The sequence below is a fragment of the Oncorhynchus kisutch genome, linkage group LG6 (assembly GCF_002021735.2).
Source record: "Oncorhynchus kisutch isolate 150728-3 linkage group LG6, Okis_V2, whole genome shotgun sequence".
Classification (NCBI taxonomy): domain Eukaryota; kingdom Metazoa; phylum Chordata; class Actinopteri; order Salmoniformes; family Salmonidae; genus Oncorhynchus; species Oncorhynchus kisutch.
The window spans coordinates 52,036,497-52,061,981 of NC_034179.2; the positions used below are offsets into that span (position 1 = coordinate 52,036,497).

Below are 25,485 nucleotides of genomic sequence, written 5' to 3' on the forward strand. Positions count from 1 at the left end.
ATAAGAATTTGTTCTTAAACTGACTTGCCTAGTTAAATAAAATAAAGTCATAATCAGGTGTACATTCTTAGCAGTGTTCAAAAGGCTTTACTATCATTATTTCACTAGTAGCCTAGTATAGGCCTAAAAGGTATTTGAATTTGTATGTAAAATAACACCCAGCATCTGGAAAGTGCATGCATGACGCCCCGTTATTTCCAGATGTTGACAAGTGTTCAGGTCTAAGAAAAAATAAATCTAGAAATATATATATATCCTCCATTCTAATTTTCTTTATATTAATGCAACAAAGTCGCACTGTAATCTTTTTTTGCAGCAACTGTTTTGGTAAAATGTAATTCGATACTCCCTTTGTTTTTACCTTTCCTGACCAGAGCAGCCAGCGAACGAAAAATATAATAACTGAACTTTAATCGAAGAAAATAAGGGTTTTGTGGCGTGTACTTTCCTACAATATACAGATGTGGTCGGTCCTCTACCATAGAAAAAAATGACTTGTTGACTCACATAGTGTTTGTTCGGATTTCTCCTCTTCTGGACATCTTGAACTGTTACTTCGTGCACGGTCCGCCTTGGCATGATGTTCTCTTTCAGCGCTTCCACTAAAAACAACAGCCCGGTTTTAGAACGATCAGACCCGAATGACAAAGTTTACCCACCCAACCTTTGTCATTCACGCGGGTATGATCTTTGATTGCTGGATGCAACAAATGCGATTATTTCTCGTAGATGGTCCACGTCAGATTTCCTGTCCCACATTCAGTCGCTACTCTTCTTGCCCCGTCCCGCAGTAGGCTATGTCCGAACTTCTCTGAACCAAACTCCCAGCCTATCCCAGCTCACCGACTCTAATTTGATAACTGGAAAACCTCCACCACAGACCAGCCCTGCCTGCGACACTTTAAATCAGGTTGACGTTTATTGGGATGAGTCTTGTCCTGGAGGCAGAACTGAGCGATTTCTGCTTGATCCAATAGTGTGTGATTGCGGCCAGCAATTCGGGCGTTCCTGCATGTGGCAATGCTGCGTCTGTAAAAACGCCCCCTTCGAGCATCCCATTTGTTCCTGCAGAGCATGCTATCTTCATGCTTGTGTGGCCCTTTTGATATTCTGATATTTCCTCTGAAATAAATGTATTATCAGAGTTTTTCTGGGGCAAAGGACACTGTCTACCGGTGTCCAAGCTAGCTTGCTACCTAGCACACAGTGTCCTTCACTAACGCCTGCCCAACACATGTCCTCGCCGTCCGAACTGCAGGAAATATTGCATGAAATATTATTTGTCACATGTGCCCAATACAACAGGTGTAGACTTTACCATGCAATGTTTGCTTACGAGCTCTTCCCAACAATGCAGGTTTTATAAAAAAAAATACAGGAAGTACCAGTACCAGATCAATTTACAGAGGTACAGGGCATTTGAGGTAGATATGTACATGAAGGCAGGATACAAAATAATACGAGTAAAATAAAGAACAGAATAGCAACAGCAAATAATGAGTGTAAAAGGGTGTGTGTGTGTGTGTGTGTTGTGTTAGTATGCGTGTGTGTGTCATGTGTATTTGTATGTGTTTGTACAGTACCAGTCAAAAGTTTGGACACACTTGCTATTCCAAGGTTTTTATTTATTTTTACTGTTTTCTACATTGTAGAATAATAGTGAAGACATCAAAACTATGAAATAACGCATATGGAATCATGTAGTCACCAAAAAGTGTTAAACAAATCAAAATAAATTTAATATTTTAGATTCTTCAAAGTAGCCACCCTTTGCCTTGATGACAGCTTTCCACACTCTTGGCATTCTCTCAACTAGCTTCATGAGGTCGTCACCTGGAATACATTTCATTTAACAAGTGTGCCTTGTTTAAAGTTAATTTGTGTAATTTATTTCCTTCTTAATGCGTTTGAGCCAATCAGTTGTGTTGTGACAAGGTAGGGGTGGTATACAGAAGACAGCCCTATTTGGTAAAAGACCAAATACATATTATGACAAGAACAGCTCAAATAAGCAAAGAGAAATGACAGTCCATCATTACTTTAAGACATGAAGGTCAGTCGACGCAGAACATTTCACGAACTTTGAACGTTTCTTCAAGTGCAGTCGCAAAAACCATCTCATGAGGACTGCCACAGGAAAGGAAGAAACGGAGTTTCCTTTGCTGCAGAGGACAAGTTCATTCGATTTACCAACATCAGAATTTGTAGCCCAAATGAACACCTCACAGAGTTCAAGTAACAGACACATCTCAACGTCAACTGTTCAGAGGAGACTGCGTGAACCAGGCCTTCATGGTCGATTTGCTGCAAAGAAACCTCTACTGAAGGACACCACTAACAAGAAGAGACTTGCTTGGGCCAAGGAACATGAGCAATGGACATTAGATCGGTGTAAATCTGTCCTTTGGTCTGAGTCCAAAATTGACATTTTTGGTTCCAACCACCGTGTCTTTGTGAGAAGCAAAGTAGGTGAACAGATCCGCATGTGTGGTTCCCACCGTGAAGCATGGAGGAGGAGGTGTAATGGTGTGGGGTGCTTTGCTGGTGACACTGTCAGTGATTTATTTAGAATTCAAGGCACACTTAACCAATACGGCTACCACAGCATTCTGCAGCAATACGCCATTTCATCTGGTTTGCGCTTAGTGGGTCTATCATTTGTTTTTCAACAGGACAATGACCCAACACACCTCCATGCTACGTAAGGGCTATTTGACTAAGAAGGAGAGTGATGGAGTGCTGCATCAGATGACCTGGCCTCCACAATCACCTGACCTCAACCCAATTGAGCTGGTTTGGGATGAGTTGGACTGCAGAGTGAAGGAAAAGCAGCCAACAAGTGATCAGCACATGTGGGAACTCCTTCAAGACGGTTAGAAAATCATTCCTTATGCTGGTTGAGAGAATGCCAAGAGTGTGCAAAGCTGTCATCAAGGCAAAGGGTGCCTACTTTGAAGAATCTAAAATATGAAATATGCTTGGATTTGTTTAACACTTTTTTGGGTTACCACATGATTTCATGTGTTATTTCATAGTTTTGATGTCTTCACTATTATTCTACAATGTAGAAAATATTAAATATAAAGTAAAACCCTTGAACAGTTGATGTGTCCAAACTTTTGACTGGTACTGTATGTAGGTTATGTGAACGTGTTTGGGTTTTGTTTGGGAGTATAAATTAGTGTGTGAGTGAGTGTGTATATGGCGTGTATATATAGTCTAGTGAGTGTGCGTAGGGTCAGTGCAAGATATGGTCGTGCCCAATAGGCGAAGGACACTGTCTACCGGTGTCCTAGTTCTCTAGCTATCTATCCCAGCGCTCTCCTGCTTTGTACCGGAGTCCTACCTATCACACAGTGTACCTCGCTCTAGCCTGCCAAACACCTGCCCTCGCCATGGTTAACAGAACTGCGGGAAAGCAGTGCCCCGCCTCCTAGTTTCAAAAATAGAGGTATAAAGTGGACACCCCAAATTGTAGGTCGCATTTACACCCTTCTCTCTATATGGGCCAAAGTCAAAATTGGCTACATCGTAATAATTCATGAAAACTAAAATGAGCTTATTGGTCTTACTTTAAGGTGAGGGTTAGGCATTAAGGTTAGCAGTGTGGTTAATGTTAGGGTTAAGGTTATGGTTAGGTTTAAATTAAATATTTTATGACATTGTGGCTGTGCCAGCTAGTGACCACTCTGCAGAGCTGCCACCAGAACAAGATTCATGATGAAAAATGCTAACCTGCCTCTTTATTGTAACAAATTTTCATTCTGGTTATTTTGTGATTAGCCTTTAATATACTGTGAACGAAACATGACATGGACTCGCCAGAGTGTGAAAATCCCAGCAGCGTTGCAGTTCTTGACACAAACTGGTGCACTTAAATATGTTGTCTTGCCCATTCACCCTCTGAATGACACACATACACAATCCCTGTCTCAATTGTCTCAAGGCTTAAAAATCCTTCTTTAACCTGTCTCCTCCCCTTCATCTACACTGATTGACGTGGATTTAGCAAGTGACATCTATAAGGGATCAGAGCTTACACCTGTATTCACCTGGTCAGTCTATGTCATGGAAAGAGCAGATGTCCCTAATGTTATGTACACTCAGTGTATCCTGTTTTATTCAATATGATTTTGTAATTTAAACATTGTAATATCTACTGTGAAACAAGATCAATAAATATCCTTATTAAGAATCAGTCAAAGACTGTATACCAAGGCACAACTTCAAGAATGCCACACACGCCTGGCAAGTTTCCCTCATGCCCACAATAACTCTAGACCAATAACAGGGGGTAGAAACCCAATGCTCTTATCTGTTACTCAACATCAGTGCCTGGTCTTCGTGCCTCGGTCATCATTAAATATAGTTGACACATCAAGTGATGAGGATGAGCCCTCCCTGAAGGTTGTGGTGGTGGTGAGCCAAAATTCACACAAGCTGCTGCTGAGCTGTTGCCCATGGATGTCACCAACAGGGGGTTGGTGTATGTACAAAACCTCCTTCACTCTGTACACATACTGTATAACTCTGAGCCGAGCATAAAAACAATGCAGGTATAATGGGTTGGCTCTGAGCGGCAGGTAGCCTAGTGGTTAAAAGTGGTGGGCCAGTAACTGAAAGGTTGCTGGCTTGAATCCCGAGCCGACTAGGTTAAAAATCTGACGATGTGCCCTGGAGCAAGGCACGTCAAATCAAATCAACCCCAATTGTGCCTTTAAATTACTCTGGATAAGAGCATTGCATAAAATATGAAACTGTAGAAGGTAATACAATGGATAAAGATGTTGATGATTTGGCATCCTCAGTGATAGAGATTCTGTTTTGGAATCCTTTCAAAAGTCCCATTTCAGATATGTACCGTGAGGAGGTAGATCAGGTGATACAGACCAAATGGCTTTTGGCACGTTTTCCCACAAGATAAATCTGACATAAACACTTCTATAATTTGCCTTGAATCTGAGTGGTGCCATGAATAATATGCTCTTAATGTGAAATGATGTTGTCTCTACCATCTGTCTACCAGCATTGAAATTAGCTCACGAGGAAAGTAGAGCACATTTATTTATGTTTTTGTCTGGATTGACAATGAATGGGTCTTTTGTTGTAAGGAGCACATGGACTATATCTTACCTATCTTTCCCATCTCAAGCAAAAGAAGACCAGCATCTGTCAAACAGAGCTGTCTGATCTTGATGTGAATCCAGTTGTTTGAAGGGCACTCTATACTGGCAAATATCAACTGGGTGGTTCCAGCCCTGAATGCTGATTGGCTGACAGCTGTGGTATATGAGACTGTGTATCATGGGGTATGACACAACATTCGTTTTTTACTGCTTTAATTACTTCAGTAACCAGTTTATAATAGACTTTTTTATTGAACATGCACTACATTCATATATGGAAAAACACAGATACATTTAGAAAGACACAAATGTTAAAATTAGCTGAAAAACACACAATTAAGGGGGATGTAGTACTGCTTGTCCACTGTGTTTGCCTTATTTTTTTGTTATCTTAAGAGTGCCATCCAAATAGAAGGCCCTACACACACTTTAATTGAAGCTGGCATGGATGAACTATTTTTGTGATACATTTTCAGCCCAACACAGAGGTTTGTGTTGAGATGTAGCATCATCTTGTGGTACATTATGAATACTGCATCTAGGAACATTTTGTAGTTTAATGCCCTCTGTTGGTGCAAAGGAGAATTGCAGTTGTACCTGGCCTATTCACTCACATGGGAGGACCATAGAGACGAATACCAAGAGAAATATGGTTGTAGTTTATATATATATATTTTTTTCTCCATCACATATTAGGGAAATCAGTATTTGGGGTTCAGAAAAGTATCTGTGTCCCCAGCCTCAGTCTATAGAGGCCTGTCACATGTGGCCCAGGAGTGTTCAGATGTATGGTGATGGGTCGGAGCGGTCACACATCTGCAGCTCCATGTGTGAAGTGATGCCAGAGAAGCGCTCCTGTAGGGGCAGCAGGTAACCCAGGGCCTCTCCCTGAGAGATGGGCCCCATGTAGCGGTACGGACGGATGTTGAAGATCTTCACACAGTACTCTGTCATACAAATGAAGAAAATACTGTTAATGGAAGGGAGATAACTCGGTGAACGACCCTTGCGTGATGAGTAACCTTGAGCAACCTTGCCTGAAGACCTGAAGACTTGCCCAGGCTTTAGATCAGTGGGACAATACCATCTTGTGATGCACATCAGACCTTGGTTATGATAAAGCGTGAAACAATAGTAATATGAACAATACCCATTTAGTCCCAGATCTTCTTGCCATGATAGCAAAGACAAACTGGCACTAACACACATTAGGAAGCCGTGGAAAACTGCTTATTCCCTCATTCTTCAACACTGCACTGCAATCAGATGATCGTTCATTTGTTCCCTGTGAGGCCTAATCACGCCACAGTTTGCACAAAGATGAAAGAGTCTGACAGAACATGTGTTCCTCCCATACTGCGGTTCAATTAGAGGTAGCGAGGACCAGAATAATGTTGTTTACCCCGTTTCCCGCGCTGCTACTTATCAGGCCAGAATGCACACGGCTAATGCAGACGCATGGCTGCGGCCTTAACGACGGCCATTACTGGAGATCATTATGCGTTAGCTGCCTTTGATGGGAATTCAAAAGCAGCCAGGTCCAAGTGTCAAAGGCAAAGGGGAGTTCAGTGGGATCTCAGCCCTCCTCCACTGGCGTGGCTAATCCCTCCAAATCCCTCGTTACTTCCTCCATAACGAGACATCAGCCTCTGGCCTGGACAGAACACAGGCCTACCTAATGCCCCATTACACGCTACTAGATCGTCTAGAAAGGTTGTAATGATTAGTTGGTGCTGTTCAAGGTTCCGCTCTCACAGTCATGGTAAAGGAGCATCCTTGAGTTACCAGTCTCTTGTGTTGTTTTTTTTTCTCGCTGAATGTGAAATCTACGGCAATGAAGCTACAAGTGTATACTGTACAGTATGAAGTGCTCACCGGAGTTGGTAAGTTTAACGCCATCGTACTGGATACCCACCACTGGCCCCCTCAGGGTACCTGAGAAGGGGGCGTTGACAATGCTGTAATCGTCACACACCACATCCACTGCCTTGTGGAGGCTGTCATCATCTCTGTGAGAGAAAACATACAAAATATGTTTAACCTTTGATGCAAACGCATATTTAGTCATGCCTATTTACATGTTACTCATATAGCAGACGCTCTTCTCCAGAGTGACTTACAGGAGCAATTAGGGTTAAGTGCCTTGCTCACGGGCACATTGACAGATTTTTCGCCTAGTTGGCTTTGGAGATTCAAACTAGCAACCTTTCGGTTACTGACCCAATACTCTTAAACTTAACCGCTAGGCTACTGGCCGCCTTAGACGTGTGTTTCAACCTATAGTGTCAATAATGTACCGTAACCCATCTTTCTGTGGTTTAAACATGAGCAGTGTCAAGCTCAGAGAGGTATGATAAGCTCTGTGAAACGTCCCCAAAAGAGGATAAAATAGGCCCCCTCCCATGTCAGAGACCTTCTAGAGTTGAAGCCCCCACAGCCAAACAAGTCACAACCCCTCACTCTGTTGTTATGGTGACCGGCACACAGGACGCTCCAAGCACCGGCTGTAGGGACAAGACATGAGACTGTGTTACCACTGAACATAGCAGAAAGCCAAAAGACTCCTAATGTGAACTACCAAGCAGAGTGTTATGGAGTAGTGTGTCACCTGGCATACAGCACTGGTGTGTCTTAGGTGCAGCACACTTGTCCTTCAGGTACCTCCCCTGACAGACGTAGGAACTGCGTTGGCAGATGCCACCGATGCTGGAGCAGACAGTGTCGTTCCTTAACTCCTTGTCCCTTTTTGGACTTCCTGTCTCCTTCCCTTTTACCTTTTTGTTTTGGGTCAGCTTCTTTCCCTTCTTGTTGTTTCCCACTGTTGGATCCCTTTTGACCTCAACAACACCTTCAACCTTCTTCTTCTTTCCTTTATTGTCTTTTACCACCTTCAAATCCTTTTTTACTTCAATGACATCTTCGGCCTTCTTCAGCCCTCCATCCCTTTGCTTTTCACGTTCAAGAGCAAAACCAAACAGCAGGACTTGGATGTAGGAGAGAGAGAGAGACAGAGAGGGGGGGTGACTTCTCAATCACTCTCAATGAATTAACTTGTCCTGCAACAACGCTGTAAAAAAGCATGCAGGGGCCTCCACAGGTAAAACCGTAACAAGGCGCTAACTTCTAATCTTAGGGGTTAATGGGCAGGTTGTAGTTATTCTGACCGGCATCCATTGCTCGCACCCAGGCCTCAACACTAGTGTTGGATCTTCATTAACTCTATTACTCTGCACAATGAATTTCCAATCAGTCATGGCACCTGAACGCCCTTGTAATTGAAATGAGCTACTTATCACTAAGGCATAGTCAGGCCTTACGGAAAGCAATTTTCTCTGGCACACCATTGTAACCTCGAGGAAATGCAGTGGGGTTGGATTTTCTAGATAAATCAATACTAATTGATTACCCAGGCAGCCCCTGATATGAACAAACATCACAAACACAACTAACTGCACATGCTGGTCCACATGGACTTGTTGTTAGGTTAAATAGCACTCACTGGTAGTTTTTATACAACCAGACGGAGCCCTGTTTCCAGATACTTAGACAACACAACTATTTACATGGTAGAGTGTCTTATTTTACCGAGACAGACAGTTGAATAGTTTCATTGCCTTAATACGAGTGTTATTTTGTTTAATTGCTGTCCTGTAATTACTTTGCCACCGTGGCCTATTTATTGCCCTACCTCTCTTATCCTACCTCATTTGCACACGCTGCATATAGATTGTTCTACTGTATTATTGATTGTAATGTTTGTTTATTCCATGTGTGCCTCTGTGTTGCTGTGTGTGTCAAACTGCTTGGCTATATCTTGGCCAGGTCACAGTTGCAAATGAGAACTTGTTCTCAACTAGCCTACCTGGTTAAATCAAGGTGAAATAAAAAAGGGATGCTGCCTGTTGCTCACCAGTCCTTCAAAGCCACTCTGATAGCTATCGCTTGGCACCCTGGGTTAGATGCAATGTTGCACGGAACACTCCATCATGCTGTAAATTACAGTCATTCCACCAATAAGCCGATGCAAACCCCCGAGGATTCTGTTGACATTCATTTACAGCCACTTAATATGGTTCTCTTCATGCACTGTTGTTGTGGGGGTGCTAGGCACGGAGTGTGTTTATTGTTTTGACTGAAATCCACTTTTAAAATGCAACCCCTCTTCCATGGTGCATGCTCCAACAGGCTGGTAAAGTAGCCTGCATTTACTACTGGACAATATACTTACAGTATGCAAGAAGAGCTGAGATCATCGAGATTCTTAACAGCATTCTGGCAGTTTGGACAGGGCACTCCAAAACCTACAAAAACAAGAATAGGAACAAGAATTGTTACATAATGTTCGGCAAGCATTCGATTTTGAAGAGTTGATTCAAAATAGAAGACTGAATACATTCTCAAATAGATAGAGACTTTATTTTAGGCAAACGTGTGAAGCTAGGTCTTGATAGTAAAGTGTGTGCAGTGCTTACCAGTCCTGTGGAGGAGTTGTGTGGGTGTCGTGAGGGCAACACAAAGAGAAGACTGTGTGAAACCAGGTCAGCCCAGTCTTGAGTATGCATCCCTCCTGGCCACAGGACATTCCACCACAGTCAATATTGATATTGGCATTTAAAATAACATATCCACTGCCCAGTCTCTCGCTCTCTCTCCTGAAGGGAGTGTTTCCGCTCCTAAAGAAACTGCTATACCCAGGCTAACCTTACCAGATCTATGCATCCCTTGCCGCTATGACTTTTATTCATTGTAAATCGTCATCAGCGTCAGCGTCGTACTCAGCATCTTCAACTCTCCTTCAGAACCAAAACAGTACTTTTCTCCTTCAGCGCCATACCGGTGTAATCATATCTCCAAAACATGTGTTTTATCCTGCAATAATACGGTTTTACATGTGACCGTGCCACGTCAGCGTTAGTATGGACGGAAGCCTTTGAGTCTCGTGAGTACATCTCACCGCTGCATGCCCGCCTGTCAGAGCTTTACTTAACAAGATAAAAAATTTAAAAAACCTTATTCTCGAGTTCACGAGATAATTAGCTTTCAGGCAGGCACACAATGCAACTCCATTCAATCAATAAAATGAATTCACTCCACTCTATTTTGACCATTCAAATGCTGCCACGTGAACATAGCACATGATGGGCAATCTGTAGGGAACCTCTTTGATGACCAAGTGTGCCCAACATCACAGCACCAGTCAGGCTGTTATGTCTAGTCCAGCTGGGTTATAGTCCCTCCCTCCCCTGGGGGAGTTACAGGACTGGACCAGGCCACTGGTGGTGTGTCGACACACTCTGAATCTTAATGTGGTGGGAGAAAAGGGGTTTTGGTGGCAGAGAGAGTTGAGCCTTTTCAGCCGGGCGGCTTTGATAATCAAATATCTGTTCGGGGGATTATGCTGATAGACATATGGCAAGGAATTAGAGATGGGGGTATGTTGGCTCAGAGTGCCTTTTGAGTACATGCGCCACATTCCCTAAAACTCCTCTGAGGATACGAGTGACATTTCACTCTGGCTGCGTCTTTCAGTCACTTTGTTCTGGCTTCTTCAAGGAGACAGAGAGAGAAGAGGAGAAGCCACAAGTGTTTCCTAGCAACAGTGTGTCCGCAGCATTCCCCCTTCCTTCTCTACCCCACACTCCCTCCTTCCCCGAGTTGCAGCAATGCACCACTTGCTCCAGAACCTGAAATACATTCTAATTCTCTTGACTCCCCACTCCCTTTCACAAAATGGAGGGCAACATAAAATGACATTCAAGCCTAACAATCTTTAAGGAAAAGGCCCACAGAGGGACAGTTCCCTGTAAAGGTTAAGGTCAAGCAATTTCGTGGGAGTCACAAACCACTGGCAAACAAAATGAAGAAGGACCACTGTGATATTTCACCGCTTTAGAAGCTATGCAGCTACTTGGCAAAGGCTGATTTCTCTCAAAGCTGGGGAAAAGAGCTGTCTCACAAAATGCTGGAGCACATGATGGATTGGAACTCTGCTTTGTGCAAATCAGCTATCTCAACACAGCTCCAAGTCATGACCACTTGGCCGAGTCGATCTGTAAACATATCTGAGGGACTTGGGGAGGGGGCTCAGGCAGACTGCCTCAGGGAAGAGAGGAGTTCGGCGGGAGGAGTGTTTTTCCCAGGTGTGTCCATCAGGGGGCACTGTAACACGGCTAATGTGTTCCACGTACATGGTTTCCGTGTACAGTACACCACATGGAGAGGGAATGTAGGCTACTGAAGTCGAGTTACATGTCTAGCTCTCGACACCTGCAGGAAAACTGATCGCCTCTCAAAACACAGACAGCACATCTCGCAAATGCCCTTCAGCATCCCTGAACCCCTGAACTCCTGTGGACCGTGTTGAAGGCCTGATTCAGAAAACGGTGTAATAGACTGGACCCAAAGCCTCCCACACTTCACCTCTGTATATTGGCTAGATTTAAACCCATCTAATAAAGAAAATGCAGACGTCAGCAATGTTGTTTATGTCAGTAAATTAACTGGTTTGATTGACTCCTAGTCATGGTGAAATTAAATGAGGAAGGAGATTAAAGATGTCCTTGTAAACTATGGCTATTGTTTCCACTTGTATAATGAAGATGCCAGGGCAGGGGAGTAGGAAAACATGTCTGAGAAATGACAAATATCGGATACTCTATGAGTCACATTTTACTCTGGATACTGTGTCACAGTCCGAAATATATGGTTCACCATAGCAACAGGTAGACCTACCATTTTGAGTGATGTGCATTAATGCTGTATATTTTACTGCTTTTGTATAACATGAAGGATAAAGGGTGCCATTTTAGAGTTATGCTCAGGTGGCCTTTGTGACATTTTACTTTGATTTTGCTGTAACGTCAGCACAAAGAGAATTGAACCGAGCACGTGACAAGTCATTTGCTTTTGAGCACTTAATGAACATGAATGCCAGGTGTCTCTCCAGTCTTTGACTAGAAAGGTGACCACTGCGGTCGACACGGCCACACCTCTAACTCCCAGGAGAATTGCATGGGTAAAACATGTATCGGACTTCAAAGGGGCTTTGTAGGAGCAAAGAGAGGGAGCTGTTTGACATGACAGGCAAGGTGAATGTCACACGGGTCAATCAGATATGGATCAAAGCGGAGAGGGGGCAGATCATGACGGATCGGCGAGGTGGAGAGAATATGAATCACAGCAGGAGAGCCAAGCCACAATCCCTGCGCTTTGATGAGGAAGAGGGTGGAGAGTCATGGTGGAGCAGCGAGCGGCGAGATGAGAAGGAGGAGCAGTGCTCAGTATAGAAGCATATGCAACACATCTCAGTCAGTCTGTCACCCTGATTACCACTTGATGACAGCAGGGGACTCCAAGGAGCATTTAAACTACTGCTCACACATTCAGAGGAACAAATTAAATATCTGCCCTGTCCATGAAGCCTGCAGCAACAGTTAGCTGTTCACCCCACCAGCTGCCCCTTTAACAGTGGCAAATTCAACAGCTTTTACATTGAAGAAGCTACTAAAAGAACATTTGATAATCAATTCATTTAGACTGCAAAGTAACTTATATTACATTGCCTTGCGAAAGTATTCGGCCCCCTTGAACTTTGCGACCTTTTGCCACATTTCAGGCTTCAAACATAAAGATATAAAACTGTATTTTTTTGTGAAGAATCAACAACAAGTGGGACACAATCATGAAGTGGAACGACATTTATTGGACTTCAAACTTTTTTAACAAGAACTGAAAAATTGGGCGTGCAAAATTATTCAGCCCCTTTACATTCAGTGCAGCAAACTCTCTCCAGAAGTTCAGTGAGGATCTCTGAATGATCCAATGTTGACCTAAATGACTAATGATGATAAATACAATCCACCTGTGTGTAATCAAGTCTCCGTATAAATGCACCTGCACTGTGATAGTCTCAGAGGTCCGTTAAAAGCGCAGAGAGCATCATGAAGAACAAGGAACGCACCAGGCAGGTCCGAGATACTGTTGTGAAGAAGTTTAAAGCCGGATTTGGATACAAAAAGATTTCCAAATCTTTAAACATCCCAAGGAGCACTGTGCAAGCGATAATATTGAAATGGAAGGAGTATCAGACCACTGCAAATCTACCAAGACCTGGTCGTCCCTCTAAACTTTCAGCTCATACAAGGAGAAGACTGATCAGAGATGCAGCCAAGAGGCCCATGATCACTCTGGATGAACTGCAGAGATCTACAGCTGAGGTGGGAGACTCTGTCCATAGGACAACAATCAGTCGTATATTGCACAAATCTGGCCTTTATGGAAGAGTGGCAAGAAGAAAGCCACAAGCCACCTGGGAGACACACCAAACATGTGGAAGAAGGTGCTCTGGTCAGATGAAACCAAAATTGAACTTTTTGGCAACAATGCAAAACATTATGTTTGGCGTAAAAGCAACACAGCTCATCACCCTGAACACACCATCCCCACTGTCAAACATGGTGGTGGCAGCATCATGGTTTGGGCCTGCTTTTCTTCAGCAGGGACAGGGAAGATGGTTAAAATTGATGGGAAGATGGATGGAGCCAAATACAGGACCATTCTGGAAGAAAACCTGATGGAGTCTGCAAAAGACCTGAGACTGGGACGGAGATTTGTCCTCCAACAAGACAATGATCCAAAACATAAAGCAAAATCTACAATGGAATGGTTCAAAAATAAACATATCCAGGTGTTAGAATGGCCAAGTCAAAGTCCAGACCTGAATCCAATCGAGAATCTGTGGAAAGAACTGAAAACTGCTGTTCACAAATGCTCTCCATCCAACCTCACTGAGCTCGAGCTGTTTTGCAAGGAGGAATGGGAAAAAATGTCAGTTTCTCGATGTGCAAAACTGATAGAGACATACCCCAAGCGACTTACAGCTGTAATCGCAGCAAAAGGTGGCGCTACAAAGTATTAACTTAAGGGGGCTGAATAATTTTGCACGCCCAATTTTTCAGTTTTTGATTTGTTAAAAAAGTTTGAAATATCCAATAAATGTCGTTCCACTTCATGATTGTGTCCCACTTGTTGTTGATTCTTCACAAAAAAATACTGTTTTATATCTTTATGTTTGAAGCCTGAAATGTGGCAAAAGGTCGCAAAGTTCAAGGGGGCCGAATACTTTCGCAAGGCACTGTACTTCCCTTTTCAGAACATTGGACTGCTAAAGTTATGATGCAGTGTTGCTTCCAAAGTTTCACTGTAAATGTGTAAATGCGCTCTTTGGATATAGGCTACACAAGATGGCACATCTACCCAAGTCTGACTCCATCATGTACGCAACATCCAATTTGAAACACTGTTCATTAAGAAGCTCCTAATTACACCCACAGTATCTATAATTACTGTATTTCTACATCACACTTGGCTGATAAAGTTATTCCGCGCAGACTGTATGTATAATTACACTTTATGAACACCGATAGCACACATAGTTAAAGCCAAAGTGATGCGCACACGCCCGTCAGCCGCTCTGACAGAAAAACAGATCCTTTTAAGGGAATACAAAGTTATGTAACACTCTGGGTGAAATTCTCACATGCAAAACGGTGAGACGCAATGTGAAACAGAGAGATGAGAAAAGACAAGAAAAGACCAGAACGACAACATATCTTCAACACAGATGGACTAGAGAGAATGTACCCATATCCTTATTTGGAAGATCCCCTGTCGGTTCGCTAGTCAGATCGTTGAAACTATAGATATCACAGATAATGAAAGTATCTTTAAAAGGTGCCTCTGTAAAATGATTGAAATGATGAGTGAGGTTTGATACTGGCTCTTTGCTTTGCTACTGGGATGACAGTGCAGCACATGGTATTAGATTGGCCTCTAGATGGCAGAAAGATCTTACGGGTGAAGGCTGGCTGGCTGATGAGAGAGAGAGAGAGAGAGAGAGAGTGAGAGAGAGAGTGAGAGAGAGAGTGAGAGAGAGAGAGTATGAGAGAAAGAGAGAGAGAGAAGCACGTTGCTGCAGCATGGAACACAGAGGTTAATCAGAGCGACTTCTCATGCCAGGAAACGTGATCATTCAAACAACCGAAGAGGTAAAAAATCTGTTTGCTTATTAATAATCTGTGCTGTCAAAGTTTCTCCCCTTTTTTCATTTGATTCTGTATCAAAATTGAAATCCATGAAACTGTGTGTCGCGGCTGTGACAAACAAGGCTTGGCAGAAGAACACGTTTGATGATGATCTCCTGGAGCTGCCTAGCTACCTCGTCTCCTCCTCACTCGTCCTGCTATCCAACAGATCTAACATTTAGATACGTTACTACAGCCAACAGAGCGCCACGGGGAGGATACAGCCTCAGTAAATAATGCACTCAAGTGGCCAAGGCATTTAGCCACAGATGCTGAGAGATGGCGGTGAGGATAGAAACATGTGCATGTGCATTCATCGATGCAGGAGCGGAGAGAAATGAGTACAAATACATACCAGCTAATTAGATGAGTGCTCAGCAATGTACACATACATAAAACCCGCTGTGTTCAATAGCGCAGCAGTCAGACGAGATCCCAACCACTCCTAGGAGAGCTCATTAATACTAGAGTTAAATAGCTGTGAGAGAAGCTCTGCTCTGTGGTCAAGACAACCTGGCAGGAGACCTTACTGATCCTCTTGCATGTAAGGCCACATGCCACGCGTCACAGGAGGCTGCTGAGGGGAGGATGGCTCATAATAATGGCTGGAATGGAGTGAATTGAATGGTATCAAACACACAGAAACCATGTGTTGGATGTGTTCGACACCATTCCATTAATTCTGTTCCGGTCCTCCCCAAACTAAGCTGCCACTGGCCAACTGTGGCACACATATAGTCTTGTATGTCTCAATAGGCCACATATACAGAAAAGACTGACATTCCTTCATAGAAAACTGGCTGAAAGAAACTGTGTGATCATGTCACAACAAATGCAATGTCTTATTATTGTCTTAGAGTCTTATTTTGGGCAAATAGAGAGAGAGAGGTGACTGCATTCAGTCCTACCCTAGTGAGAGCAGATTTATTTGCAGCATATTCTGAGGTGTTCATGGAGAAAGAGCCTCTCACAGCGAGTGACTCCCTGCAGTCAAAGCACATTCACTCCACACAGAGAGAGCGAGAGGGGCAGGAACAGAGAGAGAGAGAGAGAGAGAGAGAGGGCAGGAACAGAGGGAGAGAGAGAGAGAGGAGGGGGCAGGAACAGAGAGAGAGGGGGGGGGGCAGGAACAGAGAGAGAGAGAGGGCAGGAACAGAGAGAGAGAGAGAGAGAGAGGAGGGTGCAGGAACAGAGAGAGAGAGAGGGGGACAGGAACAGAGAGAGAAAGAGAGAGAGAGAGAGAGGGCAGGAACAGAGAGAGAGAGAGAGAGCGGGCAGGAACAGAGAGAGAGAGAGAGAGAGGGCAGGAACAGAGGGAGAGAGAGAGGGGGCAGGAACAGAGGGAGAGAGAGAGGGGGAAGGAACAGAGAGAGGGGGGGCAGGAACAGAGAGAGAAAGAGAGAGGGCAGGAACAGAGGGAGAGAGAGAGGGGGCAGGAACAGAGAGAGAGAGAGAGAGAGAGAGAGAGGGCAGGAACAGAGAGAGAGAGAGAGAGGGCAGGAACAGAGAGAGAGAGAGAGGGCAGGAACAGAGAGAGAGAGAGAGAGGGTAGGAACAGAGGGAGAGAGAGAGGGGGCAGGAACAGAGAGAAAGAGAGAGAGAGAGAGAGAGAGAGAGAGAGGGAGAGAGAGAGAGGGCAGGAACACAGAGAGAGAGAGAGAGAGAGAGAGAGAGAGAGGGCAGGAACAGAGAGAGAGAGAGAGAGGGCAGGAACAGAGAGAGAGAGAGAGAGGGCAGGAACAACATTGCTGGAGCTTTACGTGGCGGCCAGCAGGCGGACAGGACGGCGAGGCAGCCATGTCCAGGAGGGACTGACGTGGACCCTCTCCCTCGGTTGGCTTCACCTGTGAGTTGGACCAGAGGAGCTGCCTCCAGGAGAGTTCAACATATTTACCACTCTGAGAATGGTTTCACTTAACCTGAGACACACACAGACACTGGCACACACACACTGGCACACACACACTGGCACACACACACTGGCACACACACACACACACACACACACACACACACACACACACACACACACGCAAATCCAACAATAACCAACTACCACAGGGACAGGCAGTGTGTGTATGAATGTGTGAGCATAACTGCTGCATGGGTCTGAGGATGTGTAGAGGGTGAATGAGACCAGGATACACTGTCTCTACAATATACTGCACCTATCCCAGCCCCCACTGGCCTGCATGGCTGGTATGATAAGGGAGAGGCGTGTTTTAGTTTTAATGGCGGGAGACGGACGCTTTATCACACATCTGCGGTGGAGCTCACTCCTCAGCTCCTCCCACATGCCACATATCTTTGCAGCTCACCTTGACTTGGCAGGACTGGCGTCATAAATCCCTTCTTATCTGGTGTCTCAAACACACCCAGGTGATATGACTGTGGAATCACACAGCAATATGTAACGCCTATCAGTAGACGGCCCAGGCAGCAAGGCCCCTCAGTGGAGTCATATATGGATCGTCACCATCATCAGCTCTCTGCACAGCCAACTGTGTCTCACCACCCGTTTCCATCACCATGGAAACTTAAGTCTACTTGTTGTACTTTTCTTATATCCATAGCTGTTCTCACTGTCATGAATAATAACTTTCTCTTAGTAATTTCCCTTCATTTAGCATGGGCCTTTGTCCATTCAGTTTGCTTGGTTCAAAATATTCAGTGCCTTCAGAAGGTATTCACACCCGTGAACTTTTTCCACATTTCATTGTGTTACAGCCTGAATTTAAAATTGATTAACTGTGGGATTTTTTTGTTGTCAGTGATCTACACCCCATAACGTCAAAGTGGAATTAAGGTTTTATAAATGTTTACAAATGAATACAAAATGAAAAGCTGTCTTGGGTCAATAAGTATTCAACCCCATTGTTATTGCAAATATATGTTCAGGTGTAAAAATGTGCTTAAAAAGTCACATAAGTTGCATGGACTGCAATAATAGTGTTTAACATGATTTTTAAGTGACTACTCCACCCACACATACAATTATCTGTAAAGTTGAGCAGTGCATTTCAAGCAGAGATTCAAGCACAAAGATCAGGGAGGTTTTCCAATGGTTTGCAAAAAAGGGCACCTATTGGTAGGTAGTAAAAAAAAAACAGTCATTGGATATCCCTTTGAGCAAAATGTGGGAAAGAAATGTACTTTTTGTCCCGAAAACAAAGTGTTATGTTTGGGGCAAATCCAAGACAACACATCAATGAGTACCACTCTTTATATTTTCAAGTGTGGTGGTGGCTGCATCATGTTATGGGTATGCTTGTCATTGGCAAGGACAAGGGAGTTTAAAAAACATTTTCAAATAGAACAGCATAGCTCAGTATTGTATTATTATTTTATACAGTCTTTTTGCTTACCTTTATCAAGGGCGCGAATCCTCTTAGTCTGATAATCAAAGGGCAAACATTATCACAGGCAGAGTACACATTGAAATGTAACACCTGATTATGACTTCGATTTGTATCTCTGTGTTCCAGTCCTCATCTACGGGAACTTTGACCCTGATCTCGTTACTCTGGACCCTGATCTCTCTTTTGAAGAACATATCAAGACCATTTCGAGGACAGCTTTTTTCCATCTACGTAACATTGCAAAAATCAGAAACTTTCTGTCCAAAAATGATGCTGAAAAATTTATCCATGCTTTTGTCACTTCTAGGTTAGACTACTGCAATGCTCTATTTTCCGGCTACCCGGATAAAGCACTAAATAAACTTCAGTTAGTGCTAAATACGGCTGCTAGAATCCTGACTAGACCCAAAAAATTTGATTAGCCTCTCTACACTGGCTTCCTGTCAAAGCAAGGGCTGATTTCAAGGTTTTACTGCTAACCTACAAAGCATTACATGGGCTTGCTCCTACCTATCTCTCTGATTTGGTCCTGCCGTACATACCTACACGTACGCTACGGTCACAAGATGCAGGCCTCCTAATTGTCCCTAGAATTTCTAAGCAAACAGCTGGAGGCAGGGCTTTCTCCTATAGAGCTCCATTTTTATGGAACAGTCTGCCTACCCATGTCAGAGACGCAAACTCGGTCTCAACCTTTAAGGCTTTACTGAAGACTCATCTCTTCAGTGGGTCATATGATTGAGTGTAGTCTGGCCCAGGAGTGGGAAGGTGAACGGAAAGGCTCTGGAGCAACGAACCGCCCTTGCTGTCTCTGCCTGGCCGGTTCCCCTCTTTCCACTGGGATTCTCTGCCTCTAACCCTATTACGGGGGCTGAGTCACTGGCTTGCTGGGGCTCTCTCATGCCGTCCCTGGAGGGGGTGCGTCACCTGAGTGGGTTGATTCACTGTTGTGGTCATCCTGTCTGGGTTGGCGCCCCCCCCCCTTGGGTTGTGCCGTGGCGGAGATCTTTGTGGGCTATACTCAGCCTTGTCTCAGGATGGTAAGTTGGTGGTTGAAGATATCCCTCTAGTGGTGTGGGGGCTGTGCTTTGGCAAAGTGGGTGGGGTTATATCCTTCCTGTTTGGCCCTGTCCGGGGGTGTCCTCGGATGGGGCCACAGTGTCTCCTGACCCCTCCTGTCTCAGCCTCCAGTATTTATGCTGCAGTAGTTTATGTGTCGGGGGGCTGGGGTCAGTTTGTTATATCTGGAGTACTTCTCCTGTCCTATTCGGTGTCCTGTGTGAATCTAAGTGTGCGTTCTCTAATTCTCTCCTTCTCTCTTTCTTTCTCTTTCTCGGAGGACCTGAGCCCTAGGACCATGCCCCAGGACTACCTGACATGATGACTCCTTGCTGTCCCCAGTCCACCTGGCCATGCTGCTGTTCCAGTTTCAACTGACCTGAGCCCTAGGACCATGCCCCAGGACTACCTGACATGATGACTCCTTGCTGTCCCCAGTCCACCTGGCCATGCTGCTGCTCCAGTTTCAACTTCCACCTGACTGTGCTGCTGCTCCAGTTTCAACTGTTCTGCCTTATTATTATTTGACCATGCTGGTCATTTATGAACATTTGAACATCTTGGCCATGTTCTGTTATAATCTCCACCCGGCACAGCCAGAAGAGGACTGGCCACCCCACATAGCCTGGTTCCTCTCTAGGTTTCTTCCTAGGTATTGGCCTTTCTAGGGAGTTTTTCCTAGCCACCGTGCTTCTACACCTGCATTGCTTGCTGTTTGGGGTTTTAGGCTGGGTTTCTGTACAGCACTTTGAGATATCAGCTGATGTACGAAGGGCTATATAAATAAATTTGATTTGATTTGATTTTTGACCTGTTTGGTCAGATCCACCTTCAGACAGGTGTCTCAAATTCACACCCCCATCCTACCACCACGTCCCAGACACACCACACAGGGTGGAGGTGTAAAGACGAGAGGGCTGGGTAGAGTTATCTGGTCAGGGCTAATGAGAACCCAAAACATGCCAAAGCCAGGAACCCCTGACTGCCACGAAAGTTCGACATGCAGACATGTCTACAAACAGCAGATCTGACAAGAGCGGAGAGGGGCAGAGGAGGAGGGCAGATATATACTGTAGAGAGAGAATAGGCAAAGGAGAACGAGAGAGTCAGAGAGAGTGATACTTTGGTACAATGATGGGATATGAGGAGAATCACTTTCTAACAGAGACCTGGGAGAAGAGAGCAAGAGAGCAGGGACACAACACACGATGGAGGTTGGGCTAAGGCACCCAGAGGAACATCCTACCTGCAGAACTGGCCCATGGGGCCCCTGGGGCTCTGACACAACTCCTCCCATGATTAATAGGGTTGTCATAAATGACAAATGCCCTGCTATCTACATGACCTACTTTAAGTGGGGGGGGGACACACACCATTCCATCTCCTCCAACCCCAACACTCCACCTGCCCTGACTGTGTCTGGCTTCGGCCTACTTCCTGCCCGACATCTTGGGGCCACGGTGACCTGCCTCCCCAAGGCTTTTAGAGAGGAGGTGCAGTACAAACTGCATGGCAGCTGCCCCAATGAGAGAGCACCTTTTGAGCCAATGCCCCTCTCCATATGCCATCACGGGGTCATAGCTCAGCTTGCCTCCAGTCCCCTCATCCTGCACCCGGGTGTCTTGGAACCCTCCACTAAATATGTTCCGTATGTCTGAGTTACGTGTATAACGTTCCCAGTTGATGAGATGCTGTTGTAGGATTGCTAAGTGCTTGGAGGGGGATGCAGTCAATGATAGACCAGCTTATAAACTCTGACAGCAAACAACAAATAGCAGCTATACTGTAACTAACTCTACAGAATTTGTTGAATGGCCAAAGGAAAATTTGTTCTGACAAGTTGTGACTATATACAGTCTGTGTCTTTTCTTAAATTCTAATAGAAATATTGTCCAGTCTTATCACAGGGACAAGATCTATCAGTTGCCATGGGGAAAGCAGCTTTTTGATAGGCAGAAGCCTCTCATTTGTATGTTTGGAGAGGTGGGGCCGGGCAGAGGGAGAGTGTATGTGTGTGTCTCTGTGTATATGTGTGCACGTGTGTGTGGGCATGCATGCCCTGTGTGTGTGTGTGTTCGAAAAAGAGCAAAGGGAGTGTAACGATCTTCGTCTTCATCGGATGAGGGGTAGGAAGGATCGGACCAAAACGCAGCGTGGTAAGTGTCCATGATTATTTATTATCACAGAACATGAGAATACAAAATAACAAAGTGAATGAAAGAAATTAAAATCGAAACAGTCCTGAAAAGTGAAAACACAAAAACAGGAAACAACTACCCACAAACACCAGGTGGGAAAAGGCTACCTAAGTATGGTTCTCAATTAGAGACAACGATAGACAGCTGCCTCTGATTGGGAACCATACCAGGCCAAACATATAGATAAGAAAACATAGAAAAACAACAGAATGCCCACCCCAACTCACGCCCCGACCAAACCAAAATAGAGACAAAAAAAGGAACTAAGGTCAGGGCGTGACAGGGAGGCGGTATTAATTTGTTAAATATTTGTTGCCTTGCTGTAAAACCAAAAAGCTTATTTTCTCTGGGATCCTCTAGAGAGCTGCAGTATCAAAGGTTAGCCTCATGCAACTTGTCCTTCCTCGGGTCAGTTGTTCCTGGGGAAGAAAGTGTTTACCAGGCTTTTTAACCCGTGACCCTAATGTCCTGAAATGTTAACTGGGAATTATTCTGCCCAAAAAAATCCTGGCTCATGTAGGGGTCACATCAGGTGCCATTCTCTAAAGGTATACATCTGTATCCATTAGAAATAATTCACAAGGTTGATACCTGCTGCAGAAAATTCAAGTTTACTGCCACACAAGTCATTCTCCGAGCCAGGTACTGCATAAATAAAGAATTGTATTCAATACTCTCCCAATTCCAGGAATACAACTATCGTACAGGAATAAAATCATTCAGCCATGACTTTGCTGAGGACAATCAAATCGTAGTGAATCTAAATAGTAGGGAACACTGGATGTGTCTCTAACTGCATCTTCCTGGGGACAGAGTCAAGGTCAGTTTGTCAGTCATGGGATGGAAAGAGACTGACCCCCGGTCACCCAGGGCAGGCCCCTAACACTATGTGACACATCCAGGCTTTTGGGTCTGACTTGACTTTTTGGGGGTTGGCAAGCTAGAGCCTCCCTGCCTGCCTCCCTCCTTGCCTTCCTGCATCCCTGCCCATCAACATACTTCCCTCTCCCCCTCCTTGCCTCCCTGCCTGCACACATGCCTCTCTGGCTTGTCTTAGAATGTTTTGGGAGAAACCCCCCCCCCACAAAAGCTCTGCAAAACAGGAGCGGTGGGGTGCTCTGACATGGTCCAGGTGCTGGGGAAATCATACATGCAATGCCTACTGGCAGCTGTTCCACTGGATAACACTACAGACTCACTGTATAGAGCAGCTGCTTGCACTTCATTCTGGGTGTGCACTAACACATATTATAAACTGGGTGGTTCTAGCCCCGAATGCTGATTTGCTGACAGCCGTGGTATATCAGAGCGAATACCATGGGTATGACAAAACATTTCTTTATACTGCTTTAATAACATTGGTAACCAGTTTATTATGGCATTGCTCTTTGGTTTGTGGTATATGGCCAATATACCACTGCTAAGGGCTGCATCCAGGCACTCCGCATTGCGTCGTGCTTAAGAACAGCCCTTAGCCGTGTGTGTCTTACTGTGTGGCTTACTGCTTAACTGTAGAGCCATGTGTGGGGAGGTGAGAGGAAAAAGAACATTCAGAATAATGAACACAACAATAACTGGCGGGGAGAATCAGCTCTGCCAGGGTGACCGAGCAACTGATCTTCGTAATTAGGCAAAGGGCACTCTCTCTCCTCCACAAAGTCATCCACGGTGGACATGTGCACTAGTCCCCCTCAGTAACAGGATGAGACTGGTTAACTGGGAGCAGGAACACAATGACAACCAAGTAACAGTACCAGCGCAGTCTGAGCGGATACGCCAACTCTGACCCTTCTATAGATGCTGGGGCCTCTGACCATGCTCTCCTCTCTCTGGGATGACCCAGTGTGTGTCAATGTCTATAACCTGTGTGTGTGTGTCTGTTTTTCTTTGCGCTTTTGTGTGTGTGAGCGAGCGCACCTGAACATCAGATCAAATTTGATTCGTCACATACACATGTTTAGCAGATGTTATTGCAGGTGTAGTGAAATGGTTGTGATGAGAGCAAATGTGGGTGTGTCCTCCCCACATGTCAAGGAAGAGTTAACATCTGTCAGGCTGCCAGCAGCACCCCCCTGCCCTTGTGACTGTTCCCTGTATCCCTGTGCCCCAGTGGTATGTGTGTGTACCCAGGGGACGGAGACACACGGTAGCCCCTTGCCTTGACGTCCTTACTGGGCCTGACTGGAACATGACAAGTTGATTTGCACATCCTGCAAGAGAAATACAAACCCACAAGCAAACACAAGCACACACACACTCGTGGGGACATTAAATTAATTTCCATTCAAAATCATATTTTCCTTAACGTCTAACCCTTACCATATACCCAAAACGTCACCCTAACCCTAACCTTAACCCTAAACCTAACCCTAACCTTAACCCTTACCCTAACCCTAATTGTAACCCTAACCCCTAAGCTTAAAAAACCCTTTGTCCTCATGGGGAAGTGGGACATCTCCCCATGAGGGAGAATTTTCCTTGTTTTAGTACCCTTGTGGGGACTTCGGATTTTAGGTCCCCACAAGGATAGAAGAACCAACACACACACACACACACACACACACACAATCACGGTACCGGCTGATAAGGAGCTGAAATAGTGTGATGAGATTGGGAATGGGGAGATGTCATCAGTGCTGTAAGCTGAAATGATTTCATCACTCACAGAGGACGACATCCAGAGGGTTCTGGCAGCCATCACTCTGTCCCTCTCTGCTCCTAAATATCCCACAGTCTCAACTCTGCCATATTGCTTTAATTCATACTTTCTGTCCTTACAATCTATCGTTCCCTGAAAAGGCTGGCTGTATTGTTTGTGACGGTTTGTGAACTTGTTTGTGACCTTCCCTTGCATTGAGTTTATGGCAGTGGATCCATACAGGTGTCACTATTGACATCCCTTACCTCCCAGCCACGCATCCAATGAGGAGTCAATAGCTTAATGGAGAGGTCAGTGACTCACCATGTGTCCCCAGCTCAGCTGTGTTTGCAGCAGAAATTCCAGTCAAACACAGTGAAAATGTCATAGCTGGCTGGACCCCACTGGCATAGAATTCTTCTTTCTCTCCTCACCTCCTCTCATTGTCTGTTAGTGCCGATACACACGCGTTCAGATGATCTGGGAACATTCTTCGTGTCAGACAAGAGTGGCTGTCATCATGGATAGTCAAAGACAGATTGCATTCAGCACTGAAGATAATAAAGACACTAGGAACACTGTAAGCTAACTGACTGCTCATGGGAATAGGGGAGACGTGCTAGAATAGGTGACCAGATATTGGTTGTCACATAATTGTGACTTGCCACCGGGAGTCTCTTCTCTCTCTCTCTCTCTTGGACTCTCTTTCTTTCTGTAGCACTCCAACTCTGTTATATTCTTCTTTTGTGTGAGTGTTGTGTATTTCTGCTCCCGTACTTTTACCCATTTCTTTCTCTCTCTCGTCTCGGTTTTTCTCTTCTTATTTTGTTCTCTTCTCTTTTCGGTCACACTTTATTTGGATATTCCGGATAGTCCATCTATACTGTAGATGCTCTACAGATGGTCATACTATCAACAAACAATCTGTTGATAAGCAACTGCTTGCTAAGGTTAGGGTTAGGTTTAGAATAAGGGCTAGGGTAAAAGGGTTACGGTTAGGGTTAAGATCAGGGTTAATGTTAG

At 44.8% G+C, this 25,485-nt stretch overlaps 2 protein-coding genes across 5 annotated transcripts in view; both read right to left on the reverse strand.

Moving 5' to 3' along the window:
- LOC109892965 (SH3 and PX domain-containing protein 2B-like) overlaps positions 1 to 931 on the reverse strand; it is an 85,558-nt gene extending 84,627 nt beyond the window's left edge. For 2 of the 4 annotated variants that reach the window (XM_020485893.2, XM_031826925.1), the window contains exon 1: positions 508 to 929. In XM_020485893.2, the coding sequence (XP_020341482.1) occupies positions 508 to 579 (72 nt within the window). In that variant the 5' untranslated portion in view covers positions 580 to 929. Of the gene's footprint in view, positions 1 to 507 lie in introns of all 4 variants that reach the window. The other 2 variants (XM_031826924.1, XM_020485892.2) reach the window with 2 other exon arrangements.
- Positions 932 to 5,358: 4,427 nt separating this feature from the next.
- On the reverse strand, positions 5,359 to 10,257 carry LOC109891846 (uncharacterized). Its single transcript, XM_031826926.1, has 6 exons — positions 9,599 to 10,257; positions 9,355 to 9,427; positions 7,735 to 8,109; positions 7,540 to 7,630; positions 7,002 to 7,135; positions 5,359 to 6,073 (listed from the first exon to the last, which is right to left on the reverse strand). The coding sequence occupies exons 1-6, from the start codon at positions 9,686 to 9,688 to the stop codon at positions 5,907 to 5,909; spliced, it is 930 nt and encodes a 309-aa protein (XP_031682786.1). The 5' UTR covers positions 9,689 to 10,257; the 3' UTR covers positions 5,359 to 5,906.
- Positions 10,258 to 25,485: the final 15,228 nt, after the last annotated feature.

Excerpts from the sequence above, each read along its gene's own strand:
- LOC109891846 (XM_031826926.1), bottom strand. The coding sequence starts at position 9,688 with ATGCATACTCAAGACTGGGCTGACCTGGTTTCACACAGTCTTCTCTTT. Across the intron at positions 7,631-7,734 it reads ACACCAGTGCTGTATGCCAG|CCGGTGCTTGGAGCGTCCTG; the intron begins GTGACACACTAC and ends TTGTCCCTACAG. Across the intron at positions 6,074-7,001 it reads CGTTAAACTTACCAACTCCG|AGTACTGTGTGAAGATCTTC; the intron begins GTGAGCACTTCA and ends TTTGTATGACAG.